This window comes from Centropristis striata, chromosome 19, assembly GCF_030273125.1.
Source record: "Centropristis striata isolate RG_2023a ecotype Rhode Island chromosome 19, C.striata_1.0, whole genome shotgun sequence".
NCBI lineage: Eukaryota > Metazoa > Chordata > Actinopteri > Perciformes > Serranidae > Centropristis > Centropristis striata.
Window position 1 is genome coordinate 14489203 of NC_081535.1, and position 15653 is coordinate 14504855.

At 40.1% G+C, this 15653-nt stretch overlaps 1 protein-coding gene across 1 annotated transcript; it reads right to left on the reverse strand.

Annotated features, from left to right (window-relative positions):
• Positions 1-340: 340 nt before the first annotated feature.
• nup155 (nucleoporin 155) lies at positions 341-14539 on the reverse strand. The gene is made up of 34 exons (XM_059358388.1): positions 14354-14539; positions 13953-14102; positions 12195-12332; positions 11969-12065; positions 11745-11815; positions 11562-11654; positions 10751-11014; positions 10596-10669; positions 10381-10472; positions 10199-10296; positions 9932-10099; positions 9677-9777; positions 9365-9535; positions 9137-9247; positions 8850-8944; positions 8673-8758; positions 8388-8529; positions 8187-8253; positions 7958-8073; positions 6940-7043; positions 6587-6720; positions 6249-6440; positions 5754-5892; positions 4896-5031; positions 4645-4798; positions 4442-4546; positions 4203-4357; positions 3918-4047; positions 3711-3824; positions 3482-3602; positions 2859-2969; positions 2347-2483; positions 2106-2212; positions 341-1289 (listed from the first exon to the last, which is right to left on the reverse strand). Exons 2-34 carry the CDS (start codon positions 14080-14082, stop codon positions 1151-1153), a joined length of 4092 nt encoding a protein of 1363 aa, XP_059214371.1. The 5' UTR covers positions 14083-14102; positions 14354-14539; the 3' UTR covers positions 341-1150.
• Positions 14540-15653: the final 1114 nt, after the last annotated feature.

The window sequence follows — 15653 nt, forward strand, 5'->3', positions numbered from 1 at the left end:
TTGACAATTAGAAAAACCACAAACCTCATTTTATTTTTTTTATGAGGCTATAAAATTGAGAGCGCAAAGCTAATTGGAGAAACACTGCCATGTTGATGATGACTGTAAGAAACCCCGAGTGCCCTATTTTAATTATAGATGATTATGTAAACACAAACAGTGACGGCATTAAATCCATTATTGCACTCTCTGCAGTGTCACACAGCAACCCACAGCAATTTAATTCTCTTTCTGCTGCTAATTATTTGTAAAGATTGAACCCAAATTGCACCCAACAATGCAAGTTGTTGGTTGACAGGTTTGTTTCCAAAGCATCCTCATACACAAAAGAAATGACAAGTTTTATTTCTTTATAAAAATGTTTTATGATTTTTTTTCCTCAAATTTTTCAGTGTAGCACCGTGTTAAAAATTTGTTCTACATTCGAAACAATCACAAAAGCACTGTAAAGTACACACGCTCAATGCTCACTGTAAATAATTCACATGAAAAAAAGTTTAGGTGTGTGCATAACTTTTGGCAGAAGAGACGACATTATGGCCGGTTATGTACATAATTACAAAATCCAACGCTGAACTGTCTATTTGGAGGCAAACGTAGAACATTGAGAATGATTCCCAGGCGATCAAAAGGCTTTGCTCAGGTATATTTACCAAGTGGATTCATATGAAAATATCCCAAATTAATCTTCAATAAGTGCATTTTCAATATATGAAAACTCTCCTGCAAAATTCAGAGTGATTTCATGTTCTTATAAACGCAGGTAACTCAAACATCTTGTCTTATCTTGACAGTTATTTGCACACAATGCAAATTACTAACAGTTTCTTGTTTTCCAAAGTTGTATTTCAGCATAATGTTTATACCTATAACAAAATGTATTAAATAAGTTATAAAACTTGCCTCTGCTGTCTCCCTCATCTTTATCAGAAGACTATCATCACCTGCTCCCTCTGTCCCTTAACACCAAGCACTTTATATATGAGACTGAAGGGAAAAAGAGGCAAACTCTACTGCAGAATACAAACAATATCATGCTGTGTGTGCAGACCATGTAATCATACTTTAAATCAGCGGTTTAATAAAGGCCGACAGTGCCAGATCCAGTGGTCACCTGTCCCTCGTCCTGTGAAGAATGTCAGTAGTGGTGTCAGTGGAGTTTTTCCAACTTTGACTGCAGCGACTTGAAATTGCCGATGGTCTGTTGAAGGGCCGAGTTCGGGCTCAGAGACTGCAGCTCCACAAGGTATCCACAGATGTTGTCGAGACACACGTTAGTGAATCGGCGTCTGAAATGGAAGGAAAACAAGCTGTTAAAGACTATGAATAGACTGTCCTCATTCCCATAAAACTAATGCATAGGTTGTTTGTAGAAGTAGCTTATTAGGACACATATTGACATTTTTTTGTTAGGCCCTACCCTCTCGTGGCTTTAGTAATAATGACAGAAGTAGAGGAGGAAGTGAGATGAGTGTAGGAAGCAATAAAGTCCTTGTTCCATTTAAAAAAATGTGAACTTATCCTGTAAATAACAAATCCCTGCAATGAGAAACGATCACGACATAAACAATAAGCATCAAACATTTGCAGGCATTTTGACTATAATGGTAAGGTTATATATCTGTCCATCTGTTGTGTGTGTGACTGACTGAATGTAGCTGCTTTTGGGAGCACATAAGTGATTGACAGACATATTGTGTTGCCTAGAAACAGCAAAAATGCCCATCTGAAAAAACACACGGCCCTTCCCCCCAATGGCAATAATTCAACTAATATAATTTAACTAAAATAATTTAACTGCTCTCACTGGAGATGCTGCTGATGTTTGGTGGATGCTGAAGATGTTCATTAAACTCACCACGCCTCCTGTATAGTCAGTTGAAGATTTAATACCACAATTACAGTTCAGGAATTTATCGAGATTAGCTTTCAATAAACCAATCAGTTAGAGAGTGGTTCTTATTTTGCCCATGGAAGCTTTGGCACGATACAGCATTAGCTATCACAGGGATATTAATATACTCATAATGCCTCTGTAATCCCAAATCCAACACTACAGTGCCCACTAGGGCCAGCAGCTGAACAACTACTCAGACAGACATTACCTGTCATAGGTTGGCACTCTGCTGGGATCATCTACGTATCCTAATAGAAGCACGTGGATACACTCCACCAAGTGGAGAGGTTTCCTCAGCCGCTGCCAACAGGGGTCCTAAAGGCAAGAAGCAACGAGGCAGATTGATGGATTAAAACAAATGGATTGAATAACAGACATTTTAACTGCTGCTTATTACCATGTGCATCAATGTTTTGCAAAGCTGCAATAATCTTAACTGAAGCATGTACCCGAGTTTTGAAGAGTTGGTCATAGACCTCCAGGAGACGTGGTAACTGTACTCCAATCTCCTGCATGGTGGAGGTGACGAAGCCCACGTCCCAGTTCAGACGACACACCTCCTGCTCGAGAAACTTAACTAGGAACTCTGCAAAAAGAGGACATATTGGTGCTTGTTAGCATGCATCCTCAGCAATTTGTTCATTACTGAGGGGAGAAATGTTTTGCCGTCTGACATAATTGATTCGTTGCATGTGTGCCAGTGCCAAGGATTTATATCAAATGGAAAAATGTCTCCACAGAGAAGACAAGTTTGAACAGGCTGGTTGTAATGAGAGAATAATTATGCGATCACCTAGAGCATCAGCATGACCCTGCAGGCCTGTACCACTGAGACAAGCTAACATAAATGATGCAAAGGGGAAGTCTAATTATATTACTGTTAACAAAATAGTAAACACCAAGCTGGAAAATTATAACGAGAGGAAAACTAAACATAATTACAGGAGGTATGAATGCTTACCCAGAGGGAAATATCTTGGTGTTCCGGCGTAAATCTTTCCCAGTGATACCAGTTTCAAGCTGAGAGACCTCATCCTGTCTGTGGGACTCATTGCCACAGTGTCTCCGAGTTCTAGACAAGAAAAAACAATCATCACTGACTAGGGCTGTGCTAAATGTCTTTTTTGAAATTAGATTTTAAGCATTCACTGAGGATTCTGAACGAAGCTCCGAATGTCTGCCATCATATTATAATACATCACCCTAAAAAAAAATAATATCCTCAATTTGAATAAAGTGATTAATTGGATTAAATGAGCCTGATTAGTCTTTATTTATTATTAAATTAAATGAACTTTTCCTTAATGAATATAACATTAACACATGTAGGCAGCAGGCTAATAGAATGAGGGCAAGAAAAAAACAATTATGGGATAATAATTCCACCCTTATAGCTTATGCAACAACGGAAATGGCAGCATTCAAATTTTGATTAAGAGTTTGAATGTCAGCATAACGAATGAAGCTTCAAAATATTGGGTACAGCCCTATCACTGATGCTAACATCATATATGGCATGGGAAGGACATAAAAAAAAAGGTTTGGCAGGGGTGCATTTTTGCAAGGTGCTGACATTTCACTTGCCTTTCTCCATAATCTCCTGCCACAGCGAGTGCACCAGGATCGGGTCGGAGTGTCCGGCACAGTGAATGATGGCCAGCTTGCACTCGGACAATTTGAAGTGGTCAGCAAACTCCCCGTAGAGCTACGCCAGAGAACATTACCTCAGCATTCATAAACATGTTGCATTCACCATAATGAAAATACTTGAGAATCAGCAACTCCTGATCATTATTCTGCTGTTGCATGTTACCTTGGTGATGTCCATGAGCTCTGAGTCTAACTGAGAGATGACGTTTTTCACTGAGGGATGATGGGAGTACTGTCTGATCAGGGTGTCCTGGATCTGTACTTGGATACGCACCAGCTGTGAAGGGGAAACAAGCACAGATGCTGAGTGTTACAATGCTGGACTGCTCCTAGATTCATTTATTTGTGAAAACCATCGCATAATACGTACCTCCATCTTTTCTTCCAGCTCGTGAAGGAACTCTCCATCAGATGCCTGAGCGGAGATGCAGGAGGAACTCTTAGCAGACAAGATGGCTCGGGCAATGTACTCCAAACGCTGCTTTAATGAGATCTCAGTGCTGCATAATCAGAGAGAGGACAAGGAATTTTTATGTGTGTGTGTGTAAACCAGGGTATTCTGAAGAGTCCGCTTTGGAGGCTGTTCCAAAATGTATCTTATTGAGATATGTGATAGTCAGAATAAAACGGAATATCCAGTTTTTGTGTTCCAAACCTGTGCATGTCAGCGAGACGGGCTAGCACATGAGCTGCCTTGCCAAAGTTACGGTTCTTCTCGTAGTAGCGCCACAACAGGTCCATATTGTGCACTTTACTCTGATCCTGCTTGATCATATGCATCAGATGTTCTTCCAGGTACGGAGAATTTACCTGGACAACACACAAACAGGAACAACATTAAGACCGAAGTTTTATGTAAAAACAGGGGAAAACACACATTGACAGATGCACTACCTCTAGAAGCTTGTCGGTCAGGTCGGCCTGAATCAGCCAGTTGTACAGAGCGATGTGAAACAGCTCGTCCTGAGATCTCTGGGCCAGAACGAGGATCTGCTCAAACTACAAGGGAACAAGATATTTTCATCAATAATGCAGATCATGTGCGCTGCTGTAGCAAGAAATATGCATCAACTCCATCAAGTTCCCTTCTTACTCACATGAGCTGTAGCTTCTTCGTTACTGAGCATGTTGGGGTCAGAGGTCATGACAGGAGGCCCAGGCTGCTTAGGGACGCTGGGGGACTGCGGGGCAGCTTTGCTCTGGTTCACCAGCTCCTGCATGGTGTCTGAGATGCACTTATAGCACGAAAGTCTGGAGCAGGCATAAGATGATTGAAAAATGTTGGTGACAATAGGCTAAAATGGTCATTAATGATACCGATTTGTGTGCTACTTCTTTCTTGTGTTACCTTTCCTGGAATGCCTGCTGTCCCACTCCGTCCTCCTCAGGCTCTCCGTTTTTGTAGTAGTGGGGCCCAAGTCTCTGTGGATCCTTCTTGTCTGCTGCTGTGAGGCACAACTCAAGGACTCCCTCGTAGAAACGCACTGAGACAATTGAATAGTATCAGTATTAGTGTGAAAATGAACAGCATTTACCCTTGTGCATTCCTTTAAAAAAAGTTGCTACAGAGGTCCTTTAAGGACAAAATGTCTACATCAGGAAACTGCCATAAAAATATTTATTAACGTTATTTCCCACTTTTACAGAGTACATTTTTTTTAAACCAACATGTTTACAGAATGCCACTGTTGAATTATTTTATATAAAGTAAAGCTAGGGGGAGTCTAGGATATATCAATGATTGGCAGCAACACCGATTGTGAGGCATTGCATCAGACACTACAGTGCTCCATAATAGAGCAGCAATAAGCATGGTGGTAAGCAGTAAAACAGTATGTATTTGGCCCACAGGGCAAAGATGGGAATGTGGCTCAATCTGGTGGAAAATAAAAAGTACAATTTTGAAGCCAGGGCTGTAGACTAAAAGCCTGATGCAACAGAATGCATGATGCTATACTGTAATCACTGTGGGATCAGAAACTGTGGTTTTATTGGAACAAGTCTTCCTTAAAAGGTCTGAATGTCTGCATTTTGGGTTTTTTTTTTATTATAGGAGCTGAGGTTGAACTTTCAAAATTAAAAACCCCATCCCTTTACTAAAACGGATGCCATATGCATTAATATAGCAAAAATGATCATGCAAACTTTCTCTAAGGATGCACATGAATTAACATTTAAACTACATTAATATGGAGTGTGTTCCTACCTTGTCTGTACTGGGAGCAAACCAGTGGCAGATCTGTGTGTTGGCTGATCTGCTGATAGAGCCGTAGAGACTCCCTCAGTGTTCGCTCTTTATCTGCTTTATTCTGAATCTGCTTAGAGCTCTGCAGCAACTCATTAGCCTGAGTGGGAGACAAAAGCAACAAATTCAGTATTAAGCCACAGATGAATCAATGTGGGCTAATCAATACCTTTTTATGACTTTGATGCCCCTTAAATTATCCTGACTCAGTGGACCCCAGGAAGAATAGTCTTCATCTATATGAAGACTAATGGGGATCCAAAGGATACAATGAACAATAAACTCAGACTGTAAGAAATGTGAAAGCACCAAGATATCAATAAAACTTAAATTGGAGACCCTTGAAGCTGTAATTAAGACTGACACATTTAACTAGATCTAGTACTTTAAGGTCTTAAATAGTTCAACTAAGAATATTTAAAAACTTTAATAACCCAAAACGCCATATGTTTGTACCTTGGAGCAAACGCTGTCGTCGCTGCTGTACAACAGGGGACAGATGTCGCGTAGGTGATTGCTGATGGCCTCCACAGAGGCATTATCTTTGATGTAGACGTTAATGAGTGCTGTGATGAGCGCTCCAGACAGCTCCTTGCCCCGGATGACTACATCCTTAAAACTGGCTCCCTTCATCTGCTCTTGAAACTCCTACAAGCATAGAAGAAAGTGGCAAAGTGAGAATGGATGAAAACAAAAAAAAAGGTTTTACATTGAAGAGCGCATGTTAATGAATACCGCACTGATCATGTGTGAACATCTGTAGTTGTCTGCAGGAGAAATGTTTGTGCACACACCTTTGGCAGCTCAGACATAATGAGGCTGAACTGATGATCACAGAGGAGCTTCAAAAGGGCCAGAGTCTGATAGGAGCGATGCACTAACTGCTGGATGCCCTGCAGGGACACTTTCTCATAGACCTGAGCCTTTGCTGGATACACAAAAAAAGACATGAGTTAATAGAATCTGAAGAAATAAAGACATCTGTAATGGAGTGTGAAACACAATAAACCATTTTTTCCCCTTTTTTGTTGATACATCAAAGTTCCACATTTACTGTATTCATGCTGATTCATTATGATAACTGATACTTGGGATATTGATTCACATGAAAATATTCAGAAAATGAAAACCTGCACCCATAACTCACTGTGATATTTCCTCTGCAGCTCCTGCTGGACCTGCTGAGAGTTGGCTCCGTCAGGACGCATAAATCCCAGCAGCCTTTGCTGCAGGTTGGCAGGGGAGCTGAAACTAATATAATAGGGGCAGAACAGATGCTATTCAGGGTGGATGTTGAAAAAAGACTCAGTTGCAGTAGAGTTTTTGCAGATCTGGATCCCCTTTTTGCAGGTTATACTTTCAAGTCACAGTTACAAAGTAAAAGTAGGAAAAAATGAAAAAAATATTTATGTTTTTAATTACTTTTATTAGTTTTAGCTTTAAGGAAGACAAATATGTTATGCTGGAAAAATAAATAGCCTGAAAAAAGGAACCCCCACATATGGACAAAACTATATACATGGATAGAAAAAATGACCAAAAAAAAGACAAGAAAATATTCAAGTTATTGTTTGACATAAAAAATAAATAAAGGTTACTAAATAAAATAAAAACCTAATAATGTTACCAAATGCTCCCCGTGTCAGCGTGGGTTCTCACCGGGTACTCTGGCTCTTCCTCCCACAGTCCAAAATCATGCACTTAGGTTTAATTGGTGACTCTAAATTGCCCGTAGGTGTGACTGAGAGTGTGGTTGTCTGTCTATGTGTCAGCCCTGCGATAGTCTGGCAACCTGTCCAGGGTGTATCCTGCCTCTTGCCCAATGTCAGCTGGGATAAGCTCCAGTGACCCGCGACCCGAATGCGGATAAGCGGTTAATAGTAATGAATGAATGAATGAATGTTACCAAATGAATGAATACACTATATTTATTTGCCTGTTAGCAATGTAATCAGTCATTACGAGTATGAGATCTTGATTAAAATACAGCTTTAATTACTTCTAATTAGGTCTAAGTAGCCCAAAAAAGACTAATACAAGCACGTGTTATCACATGATTTAAGCCATGGATGTCACGTGGTGACACCCGAGCAGCGGTCAAGAAAGTTGTGTGTGAACTTGTTTGTAGACTAACAATAGTTAGGAAGCAGAGACAGAGCTCTTACCTTGCAGCACCAAGAGTGGATGGACTAAACTGAGAGTTTTTATCAAGGAACTCCCGCAAACCGCCGAGCTCGATAAGTACCGCCTCTAACGCAAATGCACCAACGCTGCTTTCCAGCTGTGGAGACAATAGATAAATTGACTAACTAACCACTAATAGCAGTAATAAAAAAAACTTGCAGTCAATAAAAAAGCTGTCAAATAAATGCCTGTTTTAATTATAATACTTACAATTGTGGCAGTCTGATTTCCTTTGCTGATGGTTTTCTCAACAGCAAGACTGCCATCCCAAATATTTCTGTGACAGGGGAGAAAGGCATGTTGTTCAGTGCTGTCACCATCATCACACATCAGCATCCAGAGACACATATTTAGGCTCTCACCCAGATTCAAAATGTATCAATGTGACAGCTAATGACAGGATTCACTCACCCAAGAATACGAGCAAAGTAGACACAGATGCCGTTGTGTTTTCCTGAGAAAATCACCTCTGGGCCAGCTGTCATGGGTGTGATGGGTGCAGACCCAGAATGCATTGGTGCAAAAGGTGTGGCTAAAGCTGGGGGTATGATGCCTGGGGGGGAGAGCAACAGAAATGACTACAGTTTATGCATTTATTTTAAGATAGTAACATCAAATATGATGTTTAAACTGTTTTACAACATTTGGTCTTGATCCACACACTTCTTCCCAGCTCAGCATTTACTTGTAGTTTACCTGGTGCTGGAGAGCTCATCACAGGTCCAACATTACTGGGAGATGTCATGGCTGCAGGGAATCTCATCTGTGCTTCTCCTCCATATCTGATCACAACAACAACAATGGAACTGCTTTTAGTGTGTGTGCAGTGTGAGTAAGTGTAAATCTGAGCATGAATGAAAAGTGTAAGCTCACCTAAAGAAGGCTCTGGTGGCCCACTGTGAAACTTCTCGGTCACAAGCAGCATTGGAACAAGCCAGGATCAGAGATGTGGCACAAGCCTGCTCCTCCTGTACAGAACAGATGAAAACTCAAATGTACCAAGTGTGTGAAAAATATGTCTGCAGACTGGTCTGAGGCATGCTTTCATTCTGTGTGATGGTGTTTGTGTGTCATGCTGGCTGTCAGCTTGCAGTGTGTAGCCTATGCGTATTTGTCATGCTGAAAACAAATATTGAACAGTGAATAACTTGGCTTTGTACCCTGTGCAGCTTGAAGAAACGTTCAACATCTTCACTTTCTCCTCCAGCACAGCTCACCAGCAGGTGACGGAGCTGGTCTACCGGACGCAGTTTTTGGAAGATATGACTCCCCTAAAGAACGGCAAGAAGTCTGTACTTAGCATACAAAATAAAAACATTGTTTTGTCGCAGTATAAAAAGACAGAGAAACATGTATGCAACATCATGAGTCATGAAAGCAGTCTTAACCTTTGCAGATAGAAGGACAAACTTCTGTGGAGGGATATTGTGCTGCTGGACAACTACAGGTGAATCAGTGATGGGAATCTGTTCCTTGTTCAGAGGCGTAAATATCTTGGATGGTCTCTCCTCATTAATGGCACAAATAGCCCAAGAATGTCCATCTACATTAGACATCATCTGCAAAAAACATGAAAGAGAACCACATTGTAAGAGTTTGTATTACCCAGTGTAGCCTCGCTTTTAAGGAGGCAAAACAAACTGTTTGACCAAAAAAATACTTGTATACACCACACTTAAATGTATTGTAATGTTTCCAACCTGAGTCTCCATCAAGGGTTTCTTGAATGGGAAGGAGTCATGGTTGATACACCACAGAATGTCACTGTCCTCTGTCTCAGAAGCAGCCATTAACAGAACACCTGTGAGATTTAAACAAACACCAAGTAGTATTACAGACAAGAATGGATTATTGCTAACAGTGAGCTGGACATTAAAGTAAAAAAAAAATTTGAGAGTTTGACTCCTATTGGGTTTTTCTGGTGACCTGATGAATGGCAGACAAAATAGTTTTACCTTTGCTGTGTAGTGCCTTATGGACCTTTGCAGGTTTCTGCAGGGTAGAGGATGCAGAAAATCCTGGTGGCAGGCGCACGTGGACCAGAGCTAGCAGGCTAGGTCGGTAAGCCATGTGCCTCTGGTGTGGAGGGACAAAATGTGTGGTGCTGAAGTAGAGACGGACACCTACAAAAACAGAATAAGTATTGGTGCAAATTAAGTATAAACACTTCATATTATGCTACACTTATCCTGATGTTTCTGCTCATCTTCAGTAATCTTTACCTGCATGAGTGACAGCGAGCAGGTGACAGTCTGAGGACTCAGATCGGTCAATCACAGAGATTTGGACAATAGGTTTGAAAACAGAACGGTCAATTGTCCTGCAAAAAGACGGGAAAAAATTGTATCAGATGGTGACAAGTGTGCAAGAAGCATGATGGAGGGTCAAATAAACCCAGACATACCTTGCAATGTTTCCAGCAGCTGCAACAATGGAGTTCTGTGACATGGTTGCCACTCGACTCATACCCTGCCCATCAGCACCCAGGTCGTACACCTTAAAAAAAAAAAAAACAGACAAACTCTTAACTATTTCAGCAGACTGACAATCACCAAAGATTTGCTAGTTTCTCAGCTAATCAGACACAAATACACATGACAAATGTAATAAATGTCATACCTGCAGAACACCTTTCTCTGAGCGGGTAAATAGTGTGTTGCGGGAGTTGTCAACAGCAATCTGCACAATAGGGTCTGTAGAGCACAAGAACAAAAGGTTGAATTTTATTACATCCAAGACAGTTTTCCCACATAGAATTGTGTCCCTCTCCTTACCGTCTTCAGAGAAGGAGAACTGGAGCACAGACGGGACGAGGAAAGACAAAGAGCTTTTGGAATGGTTGATTTTCCTGCAGCGCTGGCTCAGCCATCCTGCCTCAGCCTGGTAAGCTATCTCATAGAGGCAGCCATCTTTTCCTGCCATGAAGATGCGTCCCATGTCTGTGGACGTGATGGATAGGATGTAGGTATTGTCTGTGGGGATCGAGAAGAGAGGGTCTGGTAGCAGCTGCATCCCACCAGACATGCTGTCGTTCAACCCTACAACAAAAGAAAGAGTCACAAAGATTAGGCAGATAAACCAGTACAGGTTCATAATAGCATTGTTACAAACGCAACATAGCAAAAATATATGAAATGCCACCTGAGTGCTCTTCATATCTCAACCTGATGTTCATACATACGTACTGCATTAATAAGATGCTCCACTTTTCTACACAGTGATTCTTGACAGTGTGCATGTCTAAAGTGAGACACTGTTAGAATTTGACAATGTTTTGTTACAACAGCAGTCATGATTTTGCACATAGCTTATGAATATCTGGCACTTGTTTGTACATATTTCTTTATAACATACAGTATTTAGCTGTGAGTTGCATTGTTAGGTTGATGGGCAGTTTTTATTGTACTGCAGCATGGTATGATTATCTTGTTACAGGATTTCCCAGAGGACAAAGGATCTGAGGTTAAACTCTTAAAGCTAAAATTTCAATTTCAATTCAAAAACACAAAAGTGAGAATATTCCTCACTGGCATCTGTTTAATTATGTGCTACGGGGAACAACTCAGAGTTGTAGGAAAGTCTCACCAGCCTGGCTCTTGGGGAAGCTCAACCCGAGGATCACTACATCCACAGAAGTGGCCAATACTAAGAGGTAGTGAATGTGTGGCTGTAAAATCCCTGAGAAAAAAAACAACATAATTATTAGTCAAATAAAATAAAAAATAATAAAAACAATTTTAATGAATGACTTGTAGTGTATACACATACCTTGTTTTGGTTTTACAAGGCCCACTGCCAGAATGGTTTCAATGAGGCCATCAAAATAGGCGACATCTCCTCTGCAATGAATACAGCAGAAAAAAATAAATACCTGTCTCCAGTCCAGGTTTAACATCAGTAGAAGTTCACAAAAAAAAAAAAAATACTAACAAAGCATTTAAGTGCACTGTATGTGCACTTCACTCAGTCCCATAAACGGTAAATGTACTCACCCATCTTCATAACTCCACATAAAGATGTCATTGTCAATGGTAAGCCATGCTCGACTGATCTCTGGAAAAACTCCCATCATGCAGTTACATTGCATATCTGTAAAACTGTTAAGTTGAAACTCAAAGTCAGCAATCTACTTAGCGTTTTTGCTTCTGATGGAAACCTCTGGGTCAAATGAAAGTAAAAATAGTTGATTCATTTTTCCTGAATTCACAAAAAGGATACGGCTGAACTGCTCCACCAGCTCAGGTGGCAGAGGGACTCGGCGGACTGCACTGAGCTCCGGGAGATTTGGCACACTGAGTAAACCTGGTCCCTGGAGGGGGTAGTCCATGTCTGACACTCCAGAGAGGGACGGCATATCTATCAAAACAATTGACAACAGCAAAGTTAAAGTCTCACTATGAGACCACACAACCCCCAATTCCAAAATAAGTTGGGATGCTGTGTAAAACATTACTAAAAACAGAATGCATCAAATTCTGAATTCAGCTTGACCATAAAATATACTGTCTCTGTACAGTTTTCAATTCAATATATGTCACAAAGGATTAGCAAAGTGTTGATTGGCGATCGTATTGCATTTGTTGTGTAATGATCATTGAGAAAACAGTGTAAAAATTGTAATGTGTTTTCCTGAGCCATAAGGCTGGTTAACCATCTTCATTCTCTATCTAAGTAGTATGCCTTTATACAACTTTTGACCCAGTTTTACCAGCCTATTCTGGATGAATTATGAGGTAAGAAATATTTTGGCAGCCTTTTTTGCTCCATGTCAACACAAGTTTCCAACCATTTCACCTTTGTGCCAGAAAACTGCTATGCTGTCAGCCATAAAAAGTTTTCGCATGACACAGGTGTAAACAGCAGAAGCTTTATTTCTGTTAATAGATGTGTTAGTATTAGATCTTCATACTTTCACAGTTGTGCTTATATGTGGAAACTTCAACATATTTTGATATAATCAAAAACAGTTTTCTTTAAACCACATCACACATCATACATTAACTATGCACATAACTAAATGCATTCTAAGCTTTTAATATACTTATTAAACCTTTATTTAGCCAGGGGGGAAAATCACTTTTGTAAGTGCATTCTGGCAAGAAAGGCAGCAAAACATCTACAGCCAGATGTACATGCTTCCAACTCATAATAAATTCCTTTAGATGCATCCAGAGAGCCTTACTTCTGAAGAATCAGGTACATTTTCCAACTATTTCAAAGCAGAGGGAGCAGGATGGCAGCTTTTAGGACAATCTAGTCCTGTGATCGAAGACAAAAACCTCCCCATACTGTTTCAAAGGATGTATATCCGTAGGTAAGATGGAAGCAGAAAATGGTTAGCCTTATAAATGCGAATATACCAATGGTTAAGCCTACTACTGGACAAGGTAGACCAGGGATGGGCAACTGGAGGCTCTGGACACCCTCACTTGAAGTGGCCCTCAGTACGACTACATGCATTTGAGCATGAAATCTTCTTGCAATTAATGTTGGTCTGTGTGTGAAATCACAGTAAGTGGTTATTTTTTATTTGCTTCAAACCTTTTATTTTCCTATTTATACTGTTATACATGCATTTGAGCATGACATTTGTGAAGTTACTGCACTGTGAACATATTTAAAATTGCAGTTTCATCATATCTGGTGAAGTGCACGGTCCTATATGTGGCCCTGTGGTAGTGTCGACAAAAAATTGTGGCCCCCTCCAGCATTTAAGTTGCCCACCCCTGAGGTAGACCATCTGACTTGTCAACATATTCAAATGACACAGGATGATTACTCAAACGTGTTGAGCTTATATATGTGTGTTAACCACATTTGGAAGCACCAACAATGACAAGTACTGATGAAAAATGATTCTGATATTTGCTTTTATGAAGACTTTTGGCATGGCAGCAGTAGTGTAAACAGAAACTCTTGAGTTTGGTAGCTATTGTCAGGTCTCTCTCTTCTGCTCAATCCCTCCACATGACTTACTGTGAGACGGGACGCTGAGCAGCTCCGACAGGTCGGGAAAGCAGCGGTCATCCTGCAGGTGTCGGTCTATCAGCCGGGAAGAGTTTTCCAGCGCTTCGGCGAGGCTGCTGGGTCCAGCGCTGGACGGCATGGCTGCGCTACTACCGTTCCCTACAGATAAAACCGTTCAACCAGAGTTAAACAAGCGCTTTAGCAAAGTTAACTAAGATTTATTATCAATAACTGAGTGATGTACTGCCAACTTCACAACAGGTTAAATGCTCTGCCAGTACTAGCCAAGTTTATAGAAGAACGCCGGTTAATTAGCTAATTGCTAGCATTAAAACCTTATTATTTAGCATGCAAGCTAAATGCTAGCTAAGTGTAAAATAAAGTGTTCTAAAGTGAATTCGTTGCTTTACCCGACTGAAAAAAATCCGTGTGATACTGAGTTATTTGGCTGGGAAGTTTTGCTCACAGGTTGAGTCGCAGATTTTAAACAAAAACACCCAACACACATACGAATAGCAGCCCGCCAACCTCATGCACAGCGGCAGAGGTGAAAGGTTTCTTTCCGGCGGTGGGTTAGCTTCTTCTTCGTCTCCTTGATTTTCCGCAGACTTGGTCAACTAAAACGTTGTGCTGCCACCCATCGGTCAATGTAATCTTTTATGAAATATTCACTACTCAAAATGTGTAAAATGCATTTCAAAATATTAAAATAAACAAACATTCAACCAGTATGCAGTAAAGTGATGGTATATATTAAATAGCCTTTTCATTCATACATTATCCAATAGATGTAATCAGATTTATTTCAGTTAATAAAATATATAGCAAAATCTAGCGGAAAGAAATGTTACTGTGTGAATCCACCAGTTATAATGCAGAGACACGCAGGGTATTATCATAGTAGCAGAAAATGGCCATTGTCCCTCTCTGGATGTTTATATTGAATATTTATATAGTGACATTATGCTGTGATTTTCATAGCTGTCCCTTGAAAATAAAAAGGAACAGAGTAAGAATGACTTGACATTTAGGTAAGGCTGTAAGACTGTATTTTTGGTAAACTTTTTTTTCTTTTTAAATATTATTTTTGGCTTTGAAATGTACCTTTTGTTGTTGTTACCATATTTGTATTGCTTGTAGAAGTAATAAAAATACATTTTGAAATAAAAAAGGGGGCATTCTTGTTAAAAATCCATCCTGATCGGCTTGGTTTCTGACATAAGAGACTGAAGTAACCAGTTTAATCAATCTGGTATTATTAATCCAGAGGCAAGGATAATCCTGTTTGCCGACCAACAACTGGTAAAATACCTTGAACATTTGCTCTCTCAGCCAAAAAAAGGTGAGCAATATGACTTGAAAATGATACAATTCATTTTTTGAGGTGCAAAAAAAGGCGCAAACAAGTAACAAAGACGTAAGAAAAATTTATTGCAGTATTTGTTCCACCAGACGAGCGGGGGATGACTTTTTTTCTTGCTCTGTGTTCTATAACATCAAAATCTATATTAAAAACAATATAACTTCCCCTGCATATAGGCACAGATACTGCACTGCTCTTAACATAAATTATATCAAAGATACTCCATTACACAGTGTGGGTAAACAACAAAATGCTCAAAACAAGAACAAAAAGAAAGCCAAACGTTGTTGGAGCTCAGGTCAAGTGAATAAATCCATCTGGTGCTAGTTTAAACTCCAAAAACACTT